Source organism: Trachinotus anak, unplaced genomic scaffold (genome assembly GCF_046630095.1).
Source record: "Trachinotus anak isolate AG129_WGS33_773 ecotype Australia unplaced genomic scaffold, CSIRO_AGI_Tana_v1 ptg000002l, whole genome shotgun sequence".
In the NCBI taxonomy this organism is placed as follows: domain Eukaryota; kingdom Metazoa; phylum Chordata; class Actinopteri; order Carangiformes; family Carangidae; genus Trachinotus; species Trachinotus anak.
The window spans coordinates 28,571,778-28,590,663 of NW_027273853.1; the positions used below are offsets into that span (position 1 = coordinate 28,571,778).

The following is an 18,886-nucleotide window of genomic DNA, read 5'->3' on the forward strand; positions in this document are numbered from 1 at the left end:
TAAAAACTCATTTGTCTCTTATTCAAGACTCAAGAAACTACAACACAGCTGTGAGTTTTAAAAAAGCTGCGCCAGGCCTCACGTTTCCTCCGAGCTCTTACCCACGAGGTCCCACTCTCCGTTGGCGATGTACCCGGTGACGTCAGCCTCGATCATCTGCAGGTCCAGGGACCAGCCGCCATACGTCCATGAGCCGAACTTCAGGTCGCAGCGCTGCACGTCGAAGGGAAACCAGCGGACGTCGATGTAGCAGGTGCTCTTAAATATTCCTGAAATAAAGAGAGAAAGAGAGAAATGAAGCACAGGCTGTGAGACGGAGATAAAGACACGACTAAATAAAGATTCTTACTGGAGGGAAACAGCACAGAACAGAGAAGCTGAAAATACTGTTTTTGTTTGCTGGAGTGTCAGCGGGAGATCATTATCAAACCTAGACTACCAAAACATGCAAAAAATAATAAGAGAAAAGAAAAATGTGGACAGAATAAAAAGAAAAACACCCGGAGGGGATTCATGAAAAAGATAAAACTCCTACAGCAGAGATAAAATAAAGCACAGACAACAGAGGAAGATAATTTGGGCGACAGGAAACACAAGACTCTGAAGACACAATTCAGAAATAAGAAAAGAAAATTAATAAAATAAAATAACGCAGAGGACGAGCTGCAAGGACGAAGTGTTTACTGACTGAGTTTAGAAGAAGTCTGTTCTGAAAGGTTTTTTTTTTTAAAACAGATAAACAAGAAAACAAGTGTGGTCTCCCTGAGGGAAACCGTCAGTCTGCTCTGGAGGACTCTGTGATGTTTCCATTAACTCTGTGTGGATCTGCTGGGAAATCCAATCTGTTCCCAGATCAGCCAACACCTGCTCCCTCCACAAAACACGAACCTTTAATGATCCCTGAGGAAGAATCGAGACGCAGCTGCAGCACAAAGTCAATGAAGTGCATGAACTTCAGGTAAAAAAATGTAATCCTGAGGATAAAGCTGTCATGCCTCAGCTGGATAGCTGAGTTCCCTTTTTTTGTTTCCCCTAGTGTGTTGTCTTGTACTTCCTGTTTTATTTTGAGACTCACCTCTTTTCTCGTTTCAGGTTCCTCACTTCCTGCCCTCATGTGTCCTCCCCTTGTGTGATTACCTGCCCTGCCCTAATGTGCTGCACCTGTGTCTCATTGTCTTCCCTCTCCCTGAGTATTTAGTCTCTGTGTTCCCTCCCTTCTGTGCCAGTTCGTCTAGTTCTGTATGACTACGTTCCAGCCTTTATTCCCCGTGTGCCTTACTCGTGTCTTGTCTAGTTTTTGGTTTTTGACCCTGCCTTTGCCCACCGATTTTGATACCTTTGCTCCGCGGACTGATCTCCAGTGTACCGACTTTTGCCTGATTAAAGGACATTGTGAACTCGCTTACTGTGTCAATCTGCATCTGAGTCCGAGCCATTGTTCAGCCCTGACAGTACGAACTGGCCAAAACATGGACTCAGCAGATTCAGACGCAGTGCGCGCCATGCTCCAGGCACAGGTCTGCAAGATCCACAGCCAAGACGAACAAATCAGCCTCCTTCGCCATGAAATGAAGGAGCTGACTAATCGTCAGGAGTCCCTCCTGACAGCTTTCGGAACTCAGATCAGTCTTCTCGTTGATAATATGCAGAACCCGCCGGCTTCAACCGATTCAACACCGACGGCGCCAGCGGGAGCTAGGCCCGATGCTGCTTTTCCTACGCCTGCTACTCCGTCTTTGCCTCTCCATCTTTCCAGACCCGAGTGCTTCTCCGGAGACTCCGGTGATTGCAGAACTTTTTTAACCCAGTGTGATTTGCACTTTGAGCTTCAGGCTGCTGCCTTTCCCTCTGATCGCTCAAGGATTGCATACATCATTTCTCACCTGACTGGGAGAGCGGAGGCCTGGGCGACGGCCGAGTGGAGTCGGAAATCGCCTATTTGCAATTCTCTGTCGCTGTTCTCCAAGACCTTCACCCAGATATTCCAGCAGACAGCTCCGGGGCGGGAGGCAGCCCGAGCTCTGGTTAGACTGCGACAGGGTAAAAAGAGGGTCTCTGATTACGCCATTGAGTTCCGCACTCTAGCAGCAGAGAGTGAGTGGAACCAACCAGCCTTGTTTGATGCATTTCTTGATGGACTGTCTGACATTCTGAAGGACCAGTTAGCCCCCCTCGACCTTCCTGCAGAGCTGGATTCCCTTATCGCTCTGGCTATTAAGATCGACAAGCGCCTGTATGAAAGGGAGAGAGACCGAACCAGACCCGGCAGTTCCCCGCTGAACCAGCGGAGGCAGCAAGCTGGAGACTCTTCTTCCTTTCCTTCCTGGCGACGCACACCTCCTGCCGACTCTACCTCTGCGCTCCCCTCCGCTACGGAGGAACCTATGCAGCTTGGCCGAACCCGCCTGACTCCTGAGGAACGCCTGCGACGAGTTTCAGAGGGACGCTGCATTTACTGCGGTCAACTGGGCCACTTCATCGCCTTCTGCCCGTTAAAAGGATCGGGTTCACCAGTCAAGGTGAAGGCATTAGTGAGCCATATGTTGACTGTTTCCAATCCCTCTCGTTTGCAACCTCTTGTGCATCTAACCTCCCCTATGTGTACTCTTAAACACCCAGTTTTAGTTGACTCTGGTTCTGATGCTAACCTAATGGATTTTAGTCTGGTCAGGAAGCTGGGCCTCAAGACCTTCCGTCTCAACCAGCCCTTGGATGCCAGCGCTTTGGACGGCAGGCATCTATGTAAGGTAACCCATCGCACTCAGTCACTGCACCTGTCCTTTCCTGACTCCCACACGGAAAGAATCAGTTTTCATGTCGTTAAAGCTCCTCAGCACCCTCTGATCTTAGGATATCCCTGGCTCACACTCCACAGTCCTCATATTGACTGGAAAACTGGACAGGTCATTTCATGGGGTAAGGCTTGTGAAAAGGACTGTTTTTCACCCTCTCAGCCTCATCCGTCAGAGTTTCATTCTCTCAACCCTTCCAGCCCAGACTCAGAGTTTCCCGACCTTTCCGGGATTCCCACCTGCTACCACGACCTGAAGGAGGTTTTCAGTAAGGCCCGGGCTGCTTCTTTGCCCCCGCACAGGTCCTATGACTGCGCCATTAACCTGCTCCCTGGTACCTTCCCACCCAAGGGTCGGCTGTACTCACTGTCTGCTCCTGAGACTCAGGCCATGGAAAAGTACATCAAGGAATCCCTGGCTGCAGGGATTATTCGGCCTTCCTCCTCTCCTGCTGGCGCTGGGTTCTTCTTTGTAGAGAAGAAGGATAAAACCCTGCGACCCTGCATTGACTACAGAGGACTCAATGAGATCACCAGTCGCAACAGGTACCCCCTCCCTTTAATTTCCACTGCCTTTGAACAGCTAAAAGGTGCTAAGGTTTTCACCAAGCTGGACTTAAGAAATGCCTATCATCTAGTTAGAATAAGGGAGGGGGATGAATGGAAGACAGCATTTAACACTCCCAGTGGTCATTATGAGTACCTGGTCATGCCTTTTGGACTAACAAATGCCCCTGCTGTCTTCCAGGCCCTGGTGAATGATGTTCTTCGGGACATGCTTAATTTGTTTTTGTGTACCTTGATGACATCTTGATCTTTTCCCCTGATGAGCAGACTCATGTTCAGCACGTCCGGCGGGTCCTCCAGCGCCTCCTCCAGCACCAACTCTTTGTCAAAGCTGTGAAGTGTGAATTTCATGTGCCCTCTGTGTCTTTCCTGGGGTTCATCGTGTCAGAGGGGGAGGTCAGAATGGATCCCATAAAGGTCAATGCTGTTGTTGACTGGCCTACTCCCACAAGCCGTAAGGAGGTTCAACGATTCCTGGGGTTTGCTAATTTCTATAGGAAGTTCATCAGAAATTTTAGTTCTGTTGTTGCCCCCCTTCATGCACTGACCTCTTCTAAGTGTAACTTCCAGTGGAACCCCCGGGCTGAGCTCGCCTTCCAGAAGCTAAAGACCAGCTTCACCTCGGCTCCCATCCTCAAGCTGCCGGATCCCAGCCTGCAGTTTGTGGTGGAGGTGGATGCCTCTGATGTGGGGGTGGGAGCTGTTCTCTCTCAGAGGTCAGTTAAGGACAATAAATTACATCCCTGTGCCTTTCTTTCCCGCAAGCTGTCGGCCTCTGAGAGGAATTACGATGTCGGCAACCGCGAGCTGCTTGCTATAAAGGTAGCACTGGAGGAGTGGAGACACTGGTTGGAGGGGGCTGAGCAGCCTTTTCTCGTCTGGACGGATCACAAGAACCTCGAGTACCTGAGGACGGCTAAGAGGCTCAACTCTCAACAGGCAAGGTGGGCTCTCTTTTTCAACCGGTTCCATTTCACCCTTTCCTATCGTCCTGGTTCTAAGAACTTAAAGCCTGATGCTCTCTCACGTTTGTTTCTTTCTGAAAAATCCCCTAATGATCCTGCTCCCATCCTTCCTCTCTCGTGTGTTGTGGGCTCCGTCACATGGGACATTGAGAAGAGAGTCAACGAGGCTAATGTGAACTGTCACCCTCCGGCCGGCTGCCTGCCGAACCGACTATTTGTGCCTCCTGCCTTGCGTTCACAGGTCATCCACTGGGCCCATTCTTCCCGGTTATCCTGTCACCCTGGAGTACGCAGGACTCTGTTCGTCATTCGACAGCGGTTCTGGTGGCCGGCCATGGAGAAGGAGGTGACAGAGTATGTGGCAGCCTGTCCTGTGTGTGCTCGCTGTAAGGTCTCCCGACGCCCATCCCTTGGTCTGCTCCACCTACTCCCTGTGCCACATCGTCCCTGGTCAGACATCTCCGTGGACTTTGTTACTGGACTTCCCCTTTCCGAAGGTAACACCACTGTCCTCACGGTGGTGGATAGATTTTCTAAGATGGTCCACTTTGTTCCCCTGCCTAAGTTGCCCTCGGCCAAGGAGACGGCCGAGGCGATGTTACATAATGTTTTTCGCCTCCATGGCTTTCCCAGGGACATTGTGTCTGACCGGGGCCCGCAGTTTGTGGCACAGTTCTGGCGGGCTTTCTGCTCACTCCTGGGAGCTTCTGTCAGCCTCTCATCGGGCCACCATCCCCAGACCAACGGTCAGACGGAGCAGCTGAACCAGGAGCTGGAGACCAGTCTACGCTGTCTAGCCTCACAGAGTCCCAACACATGGAGCAGACAGCTCACCTGGGTAGAATATGCACACAATTCTCTCCCGTGTTCATCATCTGGTCTCTCTCCCTTCCAGTGTGCCTATGGCTATCAGCCTCCTCTCTTCCCTGCTCTAGAGAGGGAGGTTGGTGTGCCCTCAGCTCTGGCTCTAGTCCGCCGCTGCCGTCACACCTGGGCCCGGGCCCGACGCTCCCTGCTACGCAATTCTGAGAGTTACAAGAAGGCGGCTGACCGGCGGCGGACCCCTGCCCCCACGTACAGGAGCGGTCAAAGGGTATGGCTTTCCACAAAAGACCTGCCTCTCAGAGTGGAGTCCCAGAAACTCGCTCCCAGGTTCGTCGGGCCATTCCCCATTTCCAAAGTCATAAACCCAGTTGCGGTCAAGCTCAAACTCCCCAGAGCCATGAGAGTCCACCCAGTCTTCCACGTGAGTCGGATCAAACCAGCCGTAGAGAGTCCTCTGGTCCCTGCCTCCAGACCCCCTCCTCCCCCCCGGTTCATCGATGGTGGCCCTGTTTACACCGTCCGCAAGCTCCTGGCAGTCCGGCGTCGGGGCCGGGGGTTCCAGTACCTGGTTGACTGGGAGGGGTACGGCCCTGAGGAGCGTTCCTGGGTCTCCGCCAGCAACATTGTGGATCCCTCCCTCATCCGGGACTTCCATCGGGCCCACCCTGGCGAACCTGGGCCGTCTGGAGCCGGCCGTGGAGGGGGGGGTACTGTCATGCCTCAGCTGGATAGCTGAGTTCCCTTTTTTTGTTTCCCCTAGTGTGTTGTCTTGTACTTCCTGTTTTATTTTGAGACTCACCTCTTTTCTCGTTTCAGGTTCCTCACTTCCTGCCCTCATGTGTCCTCCCCTTGTGTGATTACCTGCCCTGCCCTAATGTGCTGCACCTGTGTCTCATTGTCTTCCCTCTCCCTGAGTATTTAGTCTCTGTGTTCCCTCCCTTCTGTGCCAGTTCGTCTAGTTCTGTATGACTACGTTCCAGCCTTTATTCCCCGTGTGCCTTACTCGTGTCTTGTCTAGTTTTTGGTTTTTGACCCTGCCTTTGCCCACCGATTTTGATGCCTTTGCTCCGCGGCCTGATCTCCAGTGTACCGACTTTTGCCTGATTAAAGGACATTGTGAACTCGCTTACTGTGTCAATCTGCATCTGAGTCCGAGCCATTGTTCAGCCCTGACAAAAGCTGAGTGAACACATGACACAGGTTGAGACAAAAGTAAGTAAGTCTGTATTTGTGATTTGACTTTCACAATAAAAGTCCCTGAATGAATTCCAGTCTGTTAAAGATGCATTCGTCAGGTGAATGTGAGAGCACGAAGGAGGCGGAGGAGTTTTCTTGTATCTGATCTGGAATCTGTTTGATATTTTGAGCGCTCAGGCGTCACCATGGTAACCACAGTGCCTTAAAGTTATAACACTTCAGGCTGTCGTGAAATCAGACATATTTTTGATGCTCTTTATGGATGGCATGTTTCCAGCAACATCCATTCAGTGTGTTTTCATCCTGTGATTATTGTGGTGTTCTCTTTTATCTCTGTTTCGGTCTCTACTGAGTCCTGAGGGAAACATGTTAAAGCTCCATCCAGTCTAAAGGTAGATGTCCATGTGTTTGTGATTATAAAGCAGGTCTAGGTTCTATATTAATACTGTGAAAGTATCAAAGCCTCAGTCCACAGAGAAATGCACACAGCCTGTATTCAGAAACTGAGCCTTAAAACCAGCCGTCAGGACTTCTGGAACTTTGTGATGTCACAACTATACAGTATGCCCAAAGCCCTGCCCACCTGGACCCACCATCCAACCTTGCAGGATTTGGTTTCTCTGGGTGTTGAAATAAACTACAACTAAACAAAAAAAAATTCATATTTTCTTTGTTGCTGCTGAAGCTTGAAGCCTGAGTCCATCTCCGTCATCTCTGCCCCTCCCGACACCCAACACCCCAGCTCACACTAATCAATGTCAGCAGTCAGTAGTAATAGAGCTGTTACCACTTTTATTGGTTATTGATTTCTGATCAGCTGATGCGTTTCCCTCCTCTTCCTGATATGTTATTGCTTGGCTATAAATTGAGGTTCATTCGGCTTCATTCACGTTGGTTTGCAGTGAGAAATGTTGCGACGCGTCGTCTCTCTGAGCCGAGCTGTTTGTGTCCAAACACAATATAAAATAAATAAAACATTCTCAGTGTTAAACAGTCTCGTTTCCATCAGCAGCCTGGCAGAAAGTCAGGATGATGGGTCGTCAATCAGGACCATAACTCCTCCTGACCTCCCCCTGTTGACCCTTGACCCCATGATGACCCCCCCACCCCCTCAGACCTCCATAAACTGACACTCAGTGTGTATGTGTGTGTGTGTGTGTGTCTGTGTGTTTGAACATAAATGAATCTCCACCTGTCTATAATCATAACTCTGATAAAAAGCATTTTTTATATTAAACACAATATTAAAAAAATACACTGGCTCATCATCTGAATCACTGCAGTTCTTTTAAATAAGAAGCTGAACGAACACAACAGACTGACAGTGACTCTACCAGCTCCTGAGTGCGTTGAAGTGTTTCCCCATTTTTATCTGCAGTAAACTGTCTATCTGAGAGTGGAAGAGCTTCAGGGAGGGGTGTATTTAGTGGGGCCTGTGTATTACCTGGAGGCAGGTACTGACAGTAGCCGGTGGAGTTGACCAGGATGTTGGTGTGGAAGGAGGCATCGAACCTCTCATCAGCACTGGAGGGAGACAGACACAGGTATGAGGTCACAGAGTGATGAGGAAGTCATAGCTTCACACACACACACACACACACACACACACACACACACACACACACACACACACACACACACACACACACACAGAACCCTGACTGACATTACCCATCATCTCATCATCTAAACCTCGAACCTCAAGCTGAAACCAGGTCTTCAAACAGCTCTTTGAAAAGTTTTCTATATGTTCACTTTTCCAAAATCTCCTGAAATTTAAAAAAACATCAATGTCCTAACTTTCAAAAGGTCAAACCTCACATTTCTGTAGATGTCCTCACTTATTAAAACCTGTCTTTCCTCTTCACTGTGTCCTCATGATTCTGTAGACGTCCTCTCTCTTAAAAACTATCCTCAGATTTCTTTACTATAAAGGACTAAAATGTGTCACAAAGAGGACACACTCCCCAACACCACGTCACCAACCCAATCAAAACCAAAACCATTTCAAAATGAATTTTCCACAAACAAAGACAAAGAATTTCTGAACAATGTTTCCAAGCATTTTTACTGATGGTGGAGATTGTGAGTCCACAGAGGAAGTGATTTAGAGTTTTCTCAGGACAACTGTGAAATACAAAAACAACGCACACACACACACACACTCGGCTCTCTGCCACACGCATATAAAATTCTTCAGTCTGGCGTCTTCCCGGTGTGAATACCTGATCTCCTCCAGCAGACTCTGCTTCATTACTAAACCATAAACGTGATGTTGAGTGTGGTGAAGGCAGCGTGTTAACCTGCATCTGGTCAAGTAAACAAAAACTGTTTAATCTTTAAAGACAGAGAAGAAGAGCTTCCTCTCTCTCTAAGGACAGATGTTGTTTGGATTCTCGCTGCTGTAGCTGAACGTGTGTAGATTCATAAAAGTCCTGTTTTCGGTCTGATGTTCGATTATTATGTGAAAACAACCTCAGTGTTTTCTGTCAGTGGTTTAGGTGAAACACATCACAGGTACTGACTGGATACCTCACACAGTGCAGTCTGGATCTCGTACATGATTACAAATCTGCGAGTGAACAACGAGTATTGTGTTGCTGCTTCCTCAGGCTCAAATATCAGTATCATGGCTGTGTCAGCAGATAAGTAACAAGACACTGCAGTGCAGAAATGTTAAACTACACCCTCGGAGACCTGGGGAACAAATACCCCTTCTCCAAACCGGCAGGACCTCCAGGGACTACAGATCACCCCTTCACCTCAACTTTGGGACCCCAACAACAGGCTCCCACAATTGGAAAGGTACTCCATGGAGACCTGTCTGAAACCTCTTTGCACCAAGGAAGAGGGGGGGACCAAATACCCCTTCTCCAATTGAAAACCTTTGACAGATTTCCATCACACCCCTTGTACACCGGCAGGACCACCAAGAGTCACAGAAGAGCCCCTCAACCCAAACTTGGGTTCGTATCATCGGTGAGATACACCTCTGGAGACCTGGCTGAAACCTTTCTGAATCTAGGAAGGGGGGGACTGAATACACCCTCTCCTCTCCGTTTGTAAAACTTTGACATATTTCAGTCACACCCACAGTACACAGACGGGTCCTCCAGGGGCCACAGACTATACCCTCAACCTCCCCAATGGCAGGTTCCTCTCATCGATAAGGTACCCTTCTCCAGAGCTGGCTGGAACCTCTTTGCACCATGGAGGAGGGGCTGGTGGTCCCTGCTTTCCTCAGTGCAAACAGGTGGATGGATGGACACATCATGGCTTCAGTATGTTCAAAAACCAGTTAGCAGTTTGATGACTGTTGGAAAAAACAGACCTCAGAAGTGAAACTCCATAACTTTGCTGTAAAAGTTGACCCAGTGCCCAATAATAATTCAAAGTCAGGCTCTGGTGCTGTTCATCGGCCCCCTCTCATTAAAGCCCGCCAGGCCAATATTTCCTCTGACAGCCTGCCGCCCTCTTCCCACCAAGATCAAACTTTGCTCCTGAACACTGCTCAGTTAATGAGCTGAAACGCTTTTTAGCACCCAGCAGAGAGCCTCCCACAGCCGGCAGCTCTGATGTGTGTGTTCACAGTGAGGTATTAATCCTGACAGCGAGAGGACCTATCTTTAGCGCCGATAACAGGAGGGAATTAGCTGAATACGCTTGTTTACTGAATCAGAACTGAGGGATGAAAATAAACCGCGGCAGAGTGAGTTGTCTTCAGGGTTTCTCAACCTGAACTAAAACATCCTCAGTCCACCAGGAGACAACCTGATTTCAATTCTATTGATCTCTGGAAGAACGGATCCTGTTCTTTTTACATTAGAAGAAGAAAACTTTATTGACCTCTGAACCTCAGTTTAGAACATTTTATAGTGATGAACATTCAGAGTAAGAACAGGCCTGGCTCCACGGTCGGACTGGGAGAGAAACACAGCCTTGGACTGATCCACTGGGACCAGCTGCATGAATGACGCTGATGGAGCTGGTAAAACTTTACAAACTTTATGGATGTTTTGATGGTCCAGTAGATATTTTCAAATGGCGTTTAAAATATGAATTTTAATGAAGCAAATCCAATTCAAAATAATTTCAAACAACTCAAGATACGAGGCAGAGTCTCAGTTCCACACAGTTCAGACTCCTGCAGCTCGGCTGCAGCTGTGAGGTGGTTTTACCTGTTGTACAGGAGGATGTCGGGCCTCCAGATCTGGTTGTCGGGGAACCTGACGTTGGTCACACCTGGATAGTCTGACATGTTCCACTGCAGGTAGAAATCTGTCCAGTACTGCAGACACACACACAGAAACACATTGATATTACTGCTGATGTCCACACTCACCCTGTATCCACAGACAGATTCAAAGTCACACTGTTTGTTTGTGTCAGTCAGTCAGTGCAGGACGCCACAGCCACAACCTGTAATTACTCAAACTAATTACTTCAACTTTTAATTCTGCTGTGGTTATTTTGCTGAAAATCCCTGTACACATGGATTAAACAGCTGCTGCTGTTGATTTAATAGAAAGCCTTGTTTGGTATGAAGCTGCTGATGCAACAACACAAACTGAACAAGAGGAACTTTATTCAAAAGAGACTGAAAGTGCAAAAACAGAGGAGCACCCGAGGCGTCTGAATAAAATAGAGCAGCTGCTGGAAACAAATGTCTGAATATAAACTCACACCTCCTGTGTTAATTTTTAATCCATCAATTTCTTCACAAGGATTATGATTCAGTCAGGTCAGATTTTATTGTGTTTTAATGCTGTTTTTTTTGTTCATTTTAATTTTTGTACATTATCTTGTCAAATGTACAGTGATAAACTTTTTAAAAGCATCTGAACCCTCATACACTGTTGCACAAATTCAGACAAAGCCAACTCAAATAAAGTGGACAGGTCCAGTACTTACAAAAAAGACTGAATAAATAAATCTCAAGTACCCCCCCTCACATCCCTCCCCTGGAAAAAGGGGGAAGAAGTTAATGAATAAATGAAATAAAGTTAGGGCTGCGTTCTCAGTAGTATTTCAACATCTTCACTTCTAACATCAAGGAAGGTACAAGGTCATGTGATACAGAGGATATAGATCCCACCAGGTCCCATGTGATCATCCCTCAGCCTCTCTACATGCAGGACTCAGCAGGTCTCAGATTGAGAAGGTGATTATCGCTCCGTAAAGCAGGACTCCAGATCCAGGTCCAAATATCATTAAAGTCAGTTTGTTCAGAGCGACAGTTGAAAGAGAAGTGGTGCAGTTTAACGAGCAGCTGCCCACACATCTGTCTGTTTTCAGCTTCTGTGTTGCATCTCAGTGCCTAATGATGTAGCACAGTTTTGTCCTGTTTCATACATGTTTCTGCTCACATTAGTATTCCCTGTGTCTGCTGCTTATCGTGAGCTTCCGTCCTGTGTTTTAATTAGCATATGATAATGTAGCATAATTCTGTCCTGTATTTCTTTACTGGCTTTAATATTATCTTTTATCTATTATTACTCTGCAGACTCATGAACTATTTATCCTGGTGACTGTGTAATATCTGTCCAGGAACTGCAGATGAAAAATAGGCTTTAGGTCATTTCTGGTGCACTGACTGCAGTGATTATTAATGTGCATTGATCCTGTTAAATAATCCAGTTTAGCCTGAGGCGTAACGGTTCCAAGCCTGAGCCAAGTCCAAATTAGTAACGGGGCGCCACAGGGATCTATTCTGGGTCCATTACTATTTAGATGACACTAAAATTATTAAATTATTTTTCCTAATCAAGACTTTAATACCCTCTTTAATGCAGGTGCCCAGGCTCTGACTCACTTCAGTCAGAGGGTTAGTCAGTGATCACTTCTTAATCACTGCCTGATTCATTTAAATGCAGGAAAAGACCATGAACAGTGTTTTCTCCACTTCACCACTGACACTAAAACTCTCACTGGGACCAACATCGCTCTCGCTGAGTCATTCAGAGATTTGAGAATCTGGCCTGACATCAAACTGTCATTCAATATTTATATTCAACACTTGACTCAAGAATCGATCTTGGCTCTACCTCCATGTGTACACACTGATCTTGGCAGAAATAGTTTCTGGTACTTTTTAAAACTGCAAACTGCAGTTTCACCGTGGAGATTTTAAATGTGGTTGTGTTTTTTTCCTCTGGTTGTGTCCTTGTGTTTCTTGTTCTCAGGTCTCTCAAACTGCCTGAATGAATAAAGTTTGATAATACCATTGTTTTCCACACAGTATGGTGTGTGTGTGTGTGTGTGTGTGTGTGTGTGTGTTTTTGGGAAACTTACATAAGTAAATACAGACAGAAATTAGGTCTCCATAAACAATGTGAACAGTGAAATCGTCCAACAGTGATAATTTGTGTGTTTGTGGTGTGAGAGCAGCTGATAAGCAGCAGCTTGTCGGCGCTCGTCCTCCTTATTACAGCTGCTAAAATCTAGATTACACTGACAAGTCTTATGTAACAGCCATTGTTCGCCCGCTGTGTTTTCACAAGAGAGAGAGAGAGAGAGAGAGAGAGAGAGAGAGAGAGAGAGAGAGAGAGAGAGAGAGAGCGCGCGTGTGCTGCCAAGAAACATCAGGACTGTGTTGATGTCTGATCTGCATACACAGCTCTGCTGGCCGCCACCGCCGCCTCCTTACATCTCACTTCCTCTCTGAGCTGTGTGGACGATCTGAAGGTCGCACACACATCATCTTCCTCAGCTTTGTTTACTTCCTGTCACTGGACGAGGATTGTTTTTCCCAGAGGAATCTGTTGAAAGCAGAACTTGCAGTGGCTGAAACCACCCCCCCCTCCCCACCCAAAGAAAAAGACTCTGAAGTGTGGTGATGAGATGTGTGACAAACTTCGAACAACTGTTTTTGACAGTGTTTGATGTTTGCGGTTCATCAAAATCTACAAAAAAGGGATGAATACGTTTAAATTTAACACATAAAGAAGCATAAAATGACTTTTTAATTAGTGTCATGCTAATTCAGCTGAGTCACTTTCATCTCTGTCACGAACTCAACACGCTGTGTGTGTGTGTGTGTGTGTGTGTGTGTGTGTTTTCGTCTCTTTTTAAAGTGCCACAGACATCAGTGTTGTGGATGTTGGAACATACTGTACAGCAGATTATTCTGAAACAAATCCATGTGAAACTGATTACAAACGTCTCAATGTGGTGATTAAGAGTTTTTGTGTGTATAAATATTATTCACTGAGTCCGTTACTATAGCAACAATCCTGATTTTCTGCAGGAATTCATACTTTAATGGATTTAAAGAAAATGTTCAGTTCAGACTTCAGTTGGTGTAAAACTGGATTAACTGACGTCCAGCTGCTTTTAACGTCTGTTACAGGTATAGAAGAACATTTTGGGACGTATACTGATGAGCTTAAGGACACGTTGTTGTATCATCAGCAGGAGTTAGGCCTGTGCTCACCGGCTCTACGGCAGCTGGCACTATAGCACAGATAATGCACAGAGATGCTGGGCGGAGGGTTACACTGCAGTTTGTTACTATTAGTGACTGTTTCCAGCACATAACTCCCACTGAAACCAAAATCTGTTTTAAAATTTCTGTTTGTGCACAGATGAAACAAATATGGTGGCCCACATGGAACAACAAGATGTAAAAGCCATAACACAAATTCTGAAACTGCATGCGTAGTAATAATCAGGAATTTAAATGTTAACTTTACAATAACTTTACATAAAAACTGTTTCTTCAGCTTCAGTTTACTGTGTTTTACAGTTTGTACTTTTATCATCAGTTTCATTAAATTCAATGCCGTACTAGAAACTTCAGTCATTAAATTACATCACACTTCTGACCGAGACAAAGAGAAGAGAAATCGAGGTATCAGAGGAGAGATGAAAAGTGTTTTGTGTGAACATGTATTTTTAATGAGCAGGTGAGAGCGTCTGCGTCTCCTCATGTCTGAAAGGTTCAAAGACCCAAAGAGTCAGAGGAGGACGAGACCAAAAGAAACCTGAGCTCTATAAAGGAAATGTGTTTCATGATGCAATACGATTAAGTTCAAGGGTTTAATGAGGATGAAAAATACACAAAGAAAGTCAAGACATCCCAGTGGTTCAACACTGTTGTTACACAGATGTGTTCAGATGAAATTTCAGGCTTGTCCAGCGACAGATACAGTTTTAGTTTTAATCAGATAATCCTCCCTGACACAGTTATTGGTTATATTTGGAGCTTTAATTCCTCTTTCTCAACAAGATTAAATGTCTCACTGTCGGCCTGAGAGACACAAAGAAGAAGAACCAAGAGCACGATGAAGGACACACATGTTCCTGCAGACCCGGAGGCTGCAGGTTCGGGACCGTCAGGACCTCATTTTTAGAACCCACCTTTTTGTGACACTGCCACTGCAACGCAAAACCTAATTTTTCTAAACATGTGCATTGAACACCGACCCTACTCCTACATGCTGTAGGAAGAAAACTAAGTCCTTAGAAATGCAGTGTTATGAATGCAGTCCTGAAGTCTTGAAACTGCAGCCTCCAGTGAAACATATTTTATTGAAGATTTAGTATTTAGTTTTCTTTGAGACCTACTGGGAGCGAAAGATGCAAAGTTTGACTTGAAGCTGGTGCTAAAGGGGAAAAGGTCACATGATCATTAAAATCAAAGGGCGCCACAGAAAAATGGAGCTGCCTGTCAGAAGAGTTCAAGCTGCTGCAGAACAAAAAGGTTTGGATTCATTTCTTTTGAAAAATTCTGGAGTTTTATTTTTGATCTAACCTGCTGGGAACTAAAGGAAAATCTAACAGCGTCAGATGAGAGTTCACGTTCTCACTGTTTAAAACTGGTCTGGATGTTGTTAAGATTAAAAATAACTGGCTAATTAACTGATAATAAAAAGAATCATCAGTTGCAGCCATAGATCAAATACCCAGTGCTAATTAGAAAATGTGAGATGGTGAATGTGAACATTATATGTAAGCATTGACATTTGTGCATTTTATGTGTGTATATGTGTGTGTGTTCTGCAGTAATATGTGTCTGAGCACTAACAGTTTGGACATAAAAAGAAAACTCAACTAAATTATCGAAACACTATAAAACCTAAGCTCTTTACGAGCCCCTGGAGGCAGGAACCTGCTCTGAAATGTCAGTGTTGAGTCCGTTTTTTTTTTAAATTCTGTGAGTGAGCTGAAGTCTAGTGGTTCGCCAGGAGAAAAACTTCCAGAAGCTGCAGAAACACTCTGACATTAAAAAACCCACACACACAACCGGGCGCTGAAATGTTTCCTCTCGCTTACAGACATTCGCAAAAAAACACAATCACTCGAGCAGCAGCAGCAGCAGAGGAGGAGGAGGAGGAGGAGAGGCAGCCGCCAAATTAAATTAAGCTAAAAGACTAGTTGGTCCAGGGAGGGGGCTGCAGAGAGGAAATGCCGAGCCTCCGGGGAGGAACCAACCTTTCCACCCGAGAGGAGCAGATTAGGCCGGATTAGTGCATCACCACTTTACAAACACACGTTCCACAGGAGCCGACACCAAACCTAATTAAATTTGGACAGCTGCATGAAATGGGCTTAAGAAGCTCTCTTAATGAATTCCTGCACTCTCCATTAGCTCTGACATTCACACCAGAGTCAGTCCTGGCCGACAAAAGGCGGCGAGATGCAGCTTTTGGCAGAGGGCGGCGAGGTTAGAGGGGAGACAGAGGAGACGTAGGAGTCCTTATCAGAAAGGTGTGAGGCATCAAAGCTCAGGAGGCGTCTGACAGAGCGAGCAGAGAGGAGCTGCTGGATCCAGTTTTTCTCCTTCACAGAAAACGTATCTGGGTCAAACTCCACAGCTGGAGTCCTGCGAGTCCCCCAGAGTCTGACTGGGGGCCCAGCTGAGGGAGGGATGGGGTGATGTGGCTGGAGCCTATCACCGATGTTTACTCGGCTTCTTCCACCCAGACTCACTTCACACACCGTCCCCGACGGCCTGACTGCCGGGTGGACCCATCTGTAACGGCAGCACGTGACTGAGGTTTGATTCTGACTGTGGTCCAGAGTCCAGCAGAGACTCGGACCCACCGATCATCATTTACACCAGATCATGAATCATTACACCAACTACCTACTGACCACAGCCTTGGTTAAAAGCTAAAGCCGGTTCAAAAGTATGCTGAAGGAATATTTTGCAGCAGTTTGTTAGCTTAGCTTAGCATAGAAACTGTAGACAGGTGGGAACAGCTGGCCTGGCTCTGGGCACAGGGAAAAACCGGAATCTTCCAGCTCCTCTGAAGATCCACGTTGTATCTTATTTGTGTGAAGAAGCAGTTTGATGCACACTTGTTCAGACTGGTGTCGCTGACTGGTCTCACACGCTTCCATCACTTCTCCATCACCTCAGGCCTCAGAGACACCAAACTGTTGTTTTCACACTTTGGTTTTTGAAGTGAAAGATTATTAATGGGCACCAGAAATCCTCATCCTCAGAGAAAGAATAACAGCTGTTTTCTACTTCAGGATCTATTTTAGAAACCAGGGTTCGCTTCATTTTCCACCAGAGGAACCAGGGTCAAAATCCAGTCCCAGCCTGAAAAAGTTTTCTGTAACCTTTTCTAGAGGCGTTTCTGCAACAACTCCTCCAACCTGAACAACCAACATCCTCTGATACGACCCACAGCAGTGTCTCCTGAAACACCACCCCTACCTTCATCGCCGTTTTTACTACAGGTATTTCTAACTAAAGCTGAGGAGCTTTAGGTTCCACTCACACATCATGAGAACATGTGTTGGGACTACCAAGGTTGTAGAGGATCAAAGCTCTAACACTGGCTCTTCCTGTGGAGCCTCTGACTGTGCAGCTCCGGGGGCATATGACAGAGTTTAACACCTTAAACTGGATAAAGGAGTTTTTCATCTGAAATAACAGAACAACAGCTCAGGACCAAGAAGCTCAGACGTGAGATGTGATGAAAGGAGCAGAGGAACGCTCACCAGTTGCAGCCAGATGTTGGTCGTCAGTACTTGGTTCTTCTCGTCCTAAAAACAGAAGAAGAAGAAAACAGTCAGAGTCTGCAGTCATTGGTTAAAGTCTGTTTCTCCTCTGTTTCTTTCTTTCATCCCTTTAAATGAGTCTGAGTCAGCAGAGGGAGGATGAATATGAGGAACGTCAGTTTGATGAATGTCCGGCCTGTTAATACATTCCCAGGTAGCCGAGCGTACAGAGAGAATTAACGAAGGCGAGTTTGTCAGAGGGAAGGACGTAAAGAGATAAACACTGCAGGGTTTTAATGGAGGACTGACCTTCAGTGAGCTGCAGCTTCCTGTAATTCAGCTCTGATTTATTTTACGACGTGTTTCTGAGCCTGAAACTGGGCAGGTGATGTGATTCTTTAAATATCAGAATTAACCAGCTGATCAATGCTTCTTCTAAAGTTATTGTTTTTTAGAAACAGACAGGAAACACAGGGAGGGAGTCTGGGAATGACGTGTCTGAGCCACGGAGCACTGGGAGGCTCTCTGACTATTCAACCATCAGGTCGCCCCCCCACCTGAAAAACTAAGTCCATTATCCTTCCCTGGTCTGGTCCCCAACAGTCCTGAGAATAACATCTGACTCTTCAGATGTTCCACTGTCTTCTAGTCTCTGACAACACAAGTGCACTTTTCCTCCCACCTGCTTTAATGTGAACTTTTAATTTCTGGAAACAACAAAAATTTACAATAATAAATAAAAATTTAAAAAAGTCTCCAAGTACTCTTGACTCAGGTAGAAACGTTGGTGTGTGGATAAAAATAATCATCATCACCTTTCACATCACAGAATCTTTTGAATCATTGCTGATGTAAGATTATTGATCAGTTTGTCTCTGAAGCTGATTAGAGGATAAACTCGTCCCAACTGAATCTGGATTGATGATATTTCTCTCAAAACATTTTTTCTTGGCCCTGATGTTAATCAGTCAGCTGTGGGAAACCCTGGCTGATATATGACGCTCTCACACTGTGACAAAGTATTTGCTCGACTAAAGAACAGAAATTATTTCTCAGCAGAGGTATTGACCCTGAGCCGGAGTGTTTCATCATCATGTCACAAAGGCAGCAGGAGCCTGACTGTGTTTGCAGCGCTCCGTGTCGGTGGCTGCAGGAAACCACAGCAGCCGCAGAGGGAAGTTTAGCTCTGTCCACCTTCAGCTTCACCTGGGAGTCGCAGAGCAGAGCCGCCAGCCAGAAGGAAAACCTGCTCGTCCAGATATAAACCTCAGGAGCAACGAGGCAAAACGGCAGCAGCTGTGAAACTGTGCTGAGCAGCTGAGCTGATGCAAGCTGATAACTGCCATCACCCCCCCCAGGGGGGGCTTTCAGCTCCATGCTGAAAGCCCCCTGACAGGCTCCTGTTAGCAGAGGTAGAGGCTCCTGGCAGACGCAGGGAGGGATGATCGGGGGGTTGAAAGGAAAATCTCTCTTTATGAGACCCCAGCCAATGTGCCATGTCCCGTTCATACAGCTCCTGTTATTTCACCGTTGCGTTAACCTCGAGCTCTCACAGCATAAAAACTACAAAACCAATACAACACCAGCT

The 18,886-nt window shown here is 46.4% G+C and overlaps 1 protein-coding gene across 4 annotated transcripts in view; it reads right to left on the reverse strand.

Annotated features, from left to right (window-relative positions):
* Positions 1–18,886, reverse strand: part of LOC139607687 (neuronal acetylcholine receptor subunit alpha-7) — a 47,159-nt gene that overhangs the window by 13,714 nt on the left and 14,559 nt on the right. For all 4 annotated transcript variants that reach the window (XM_071460792.1, XM_071460800.1, XM_071460809.1 and 1 more), the window contains 4 exons: positions 17,299–17,343; positions 10,524–10,633; positions 7,790–7,869; positions 102–269 (listed from right to left, as the gene is read on the reverse strand). In XM_071460792.1, the coding sequence (XP_071316893.1) occupies positions 102–269; positions 7,790–7,869; positions 10,524–10,633; positions 17,299–17,343 (403 nt within the window). The remainder of the gene's footprint in view (positions 1–101; positions 270–7,789; positions 7,870–10,523; positions 10,634–17,298; positions 17,344–18,886) is intronic.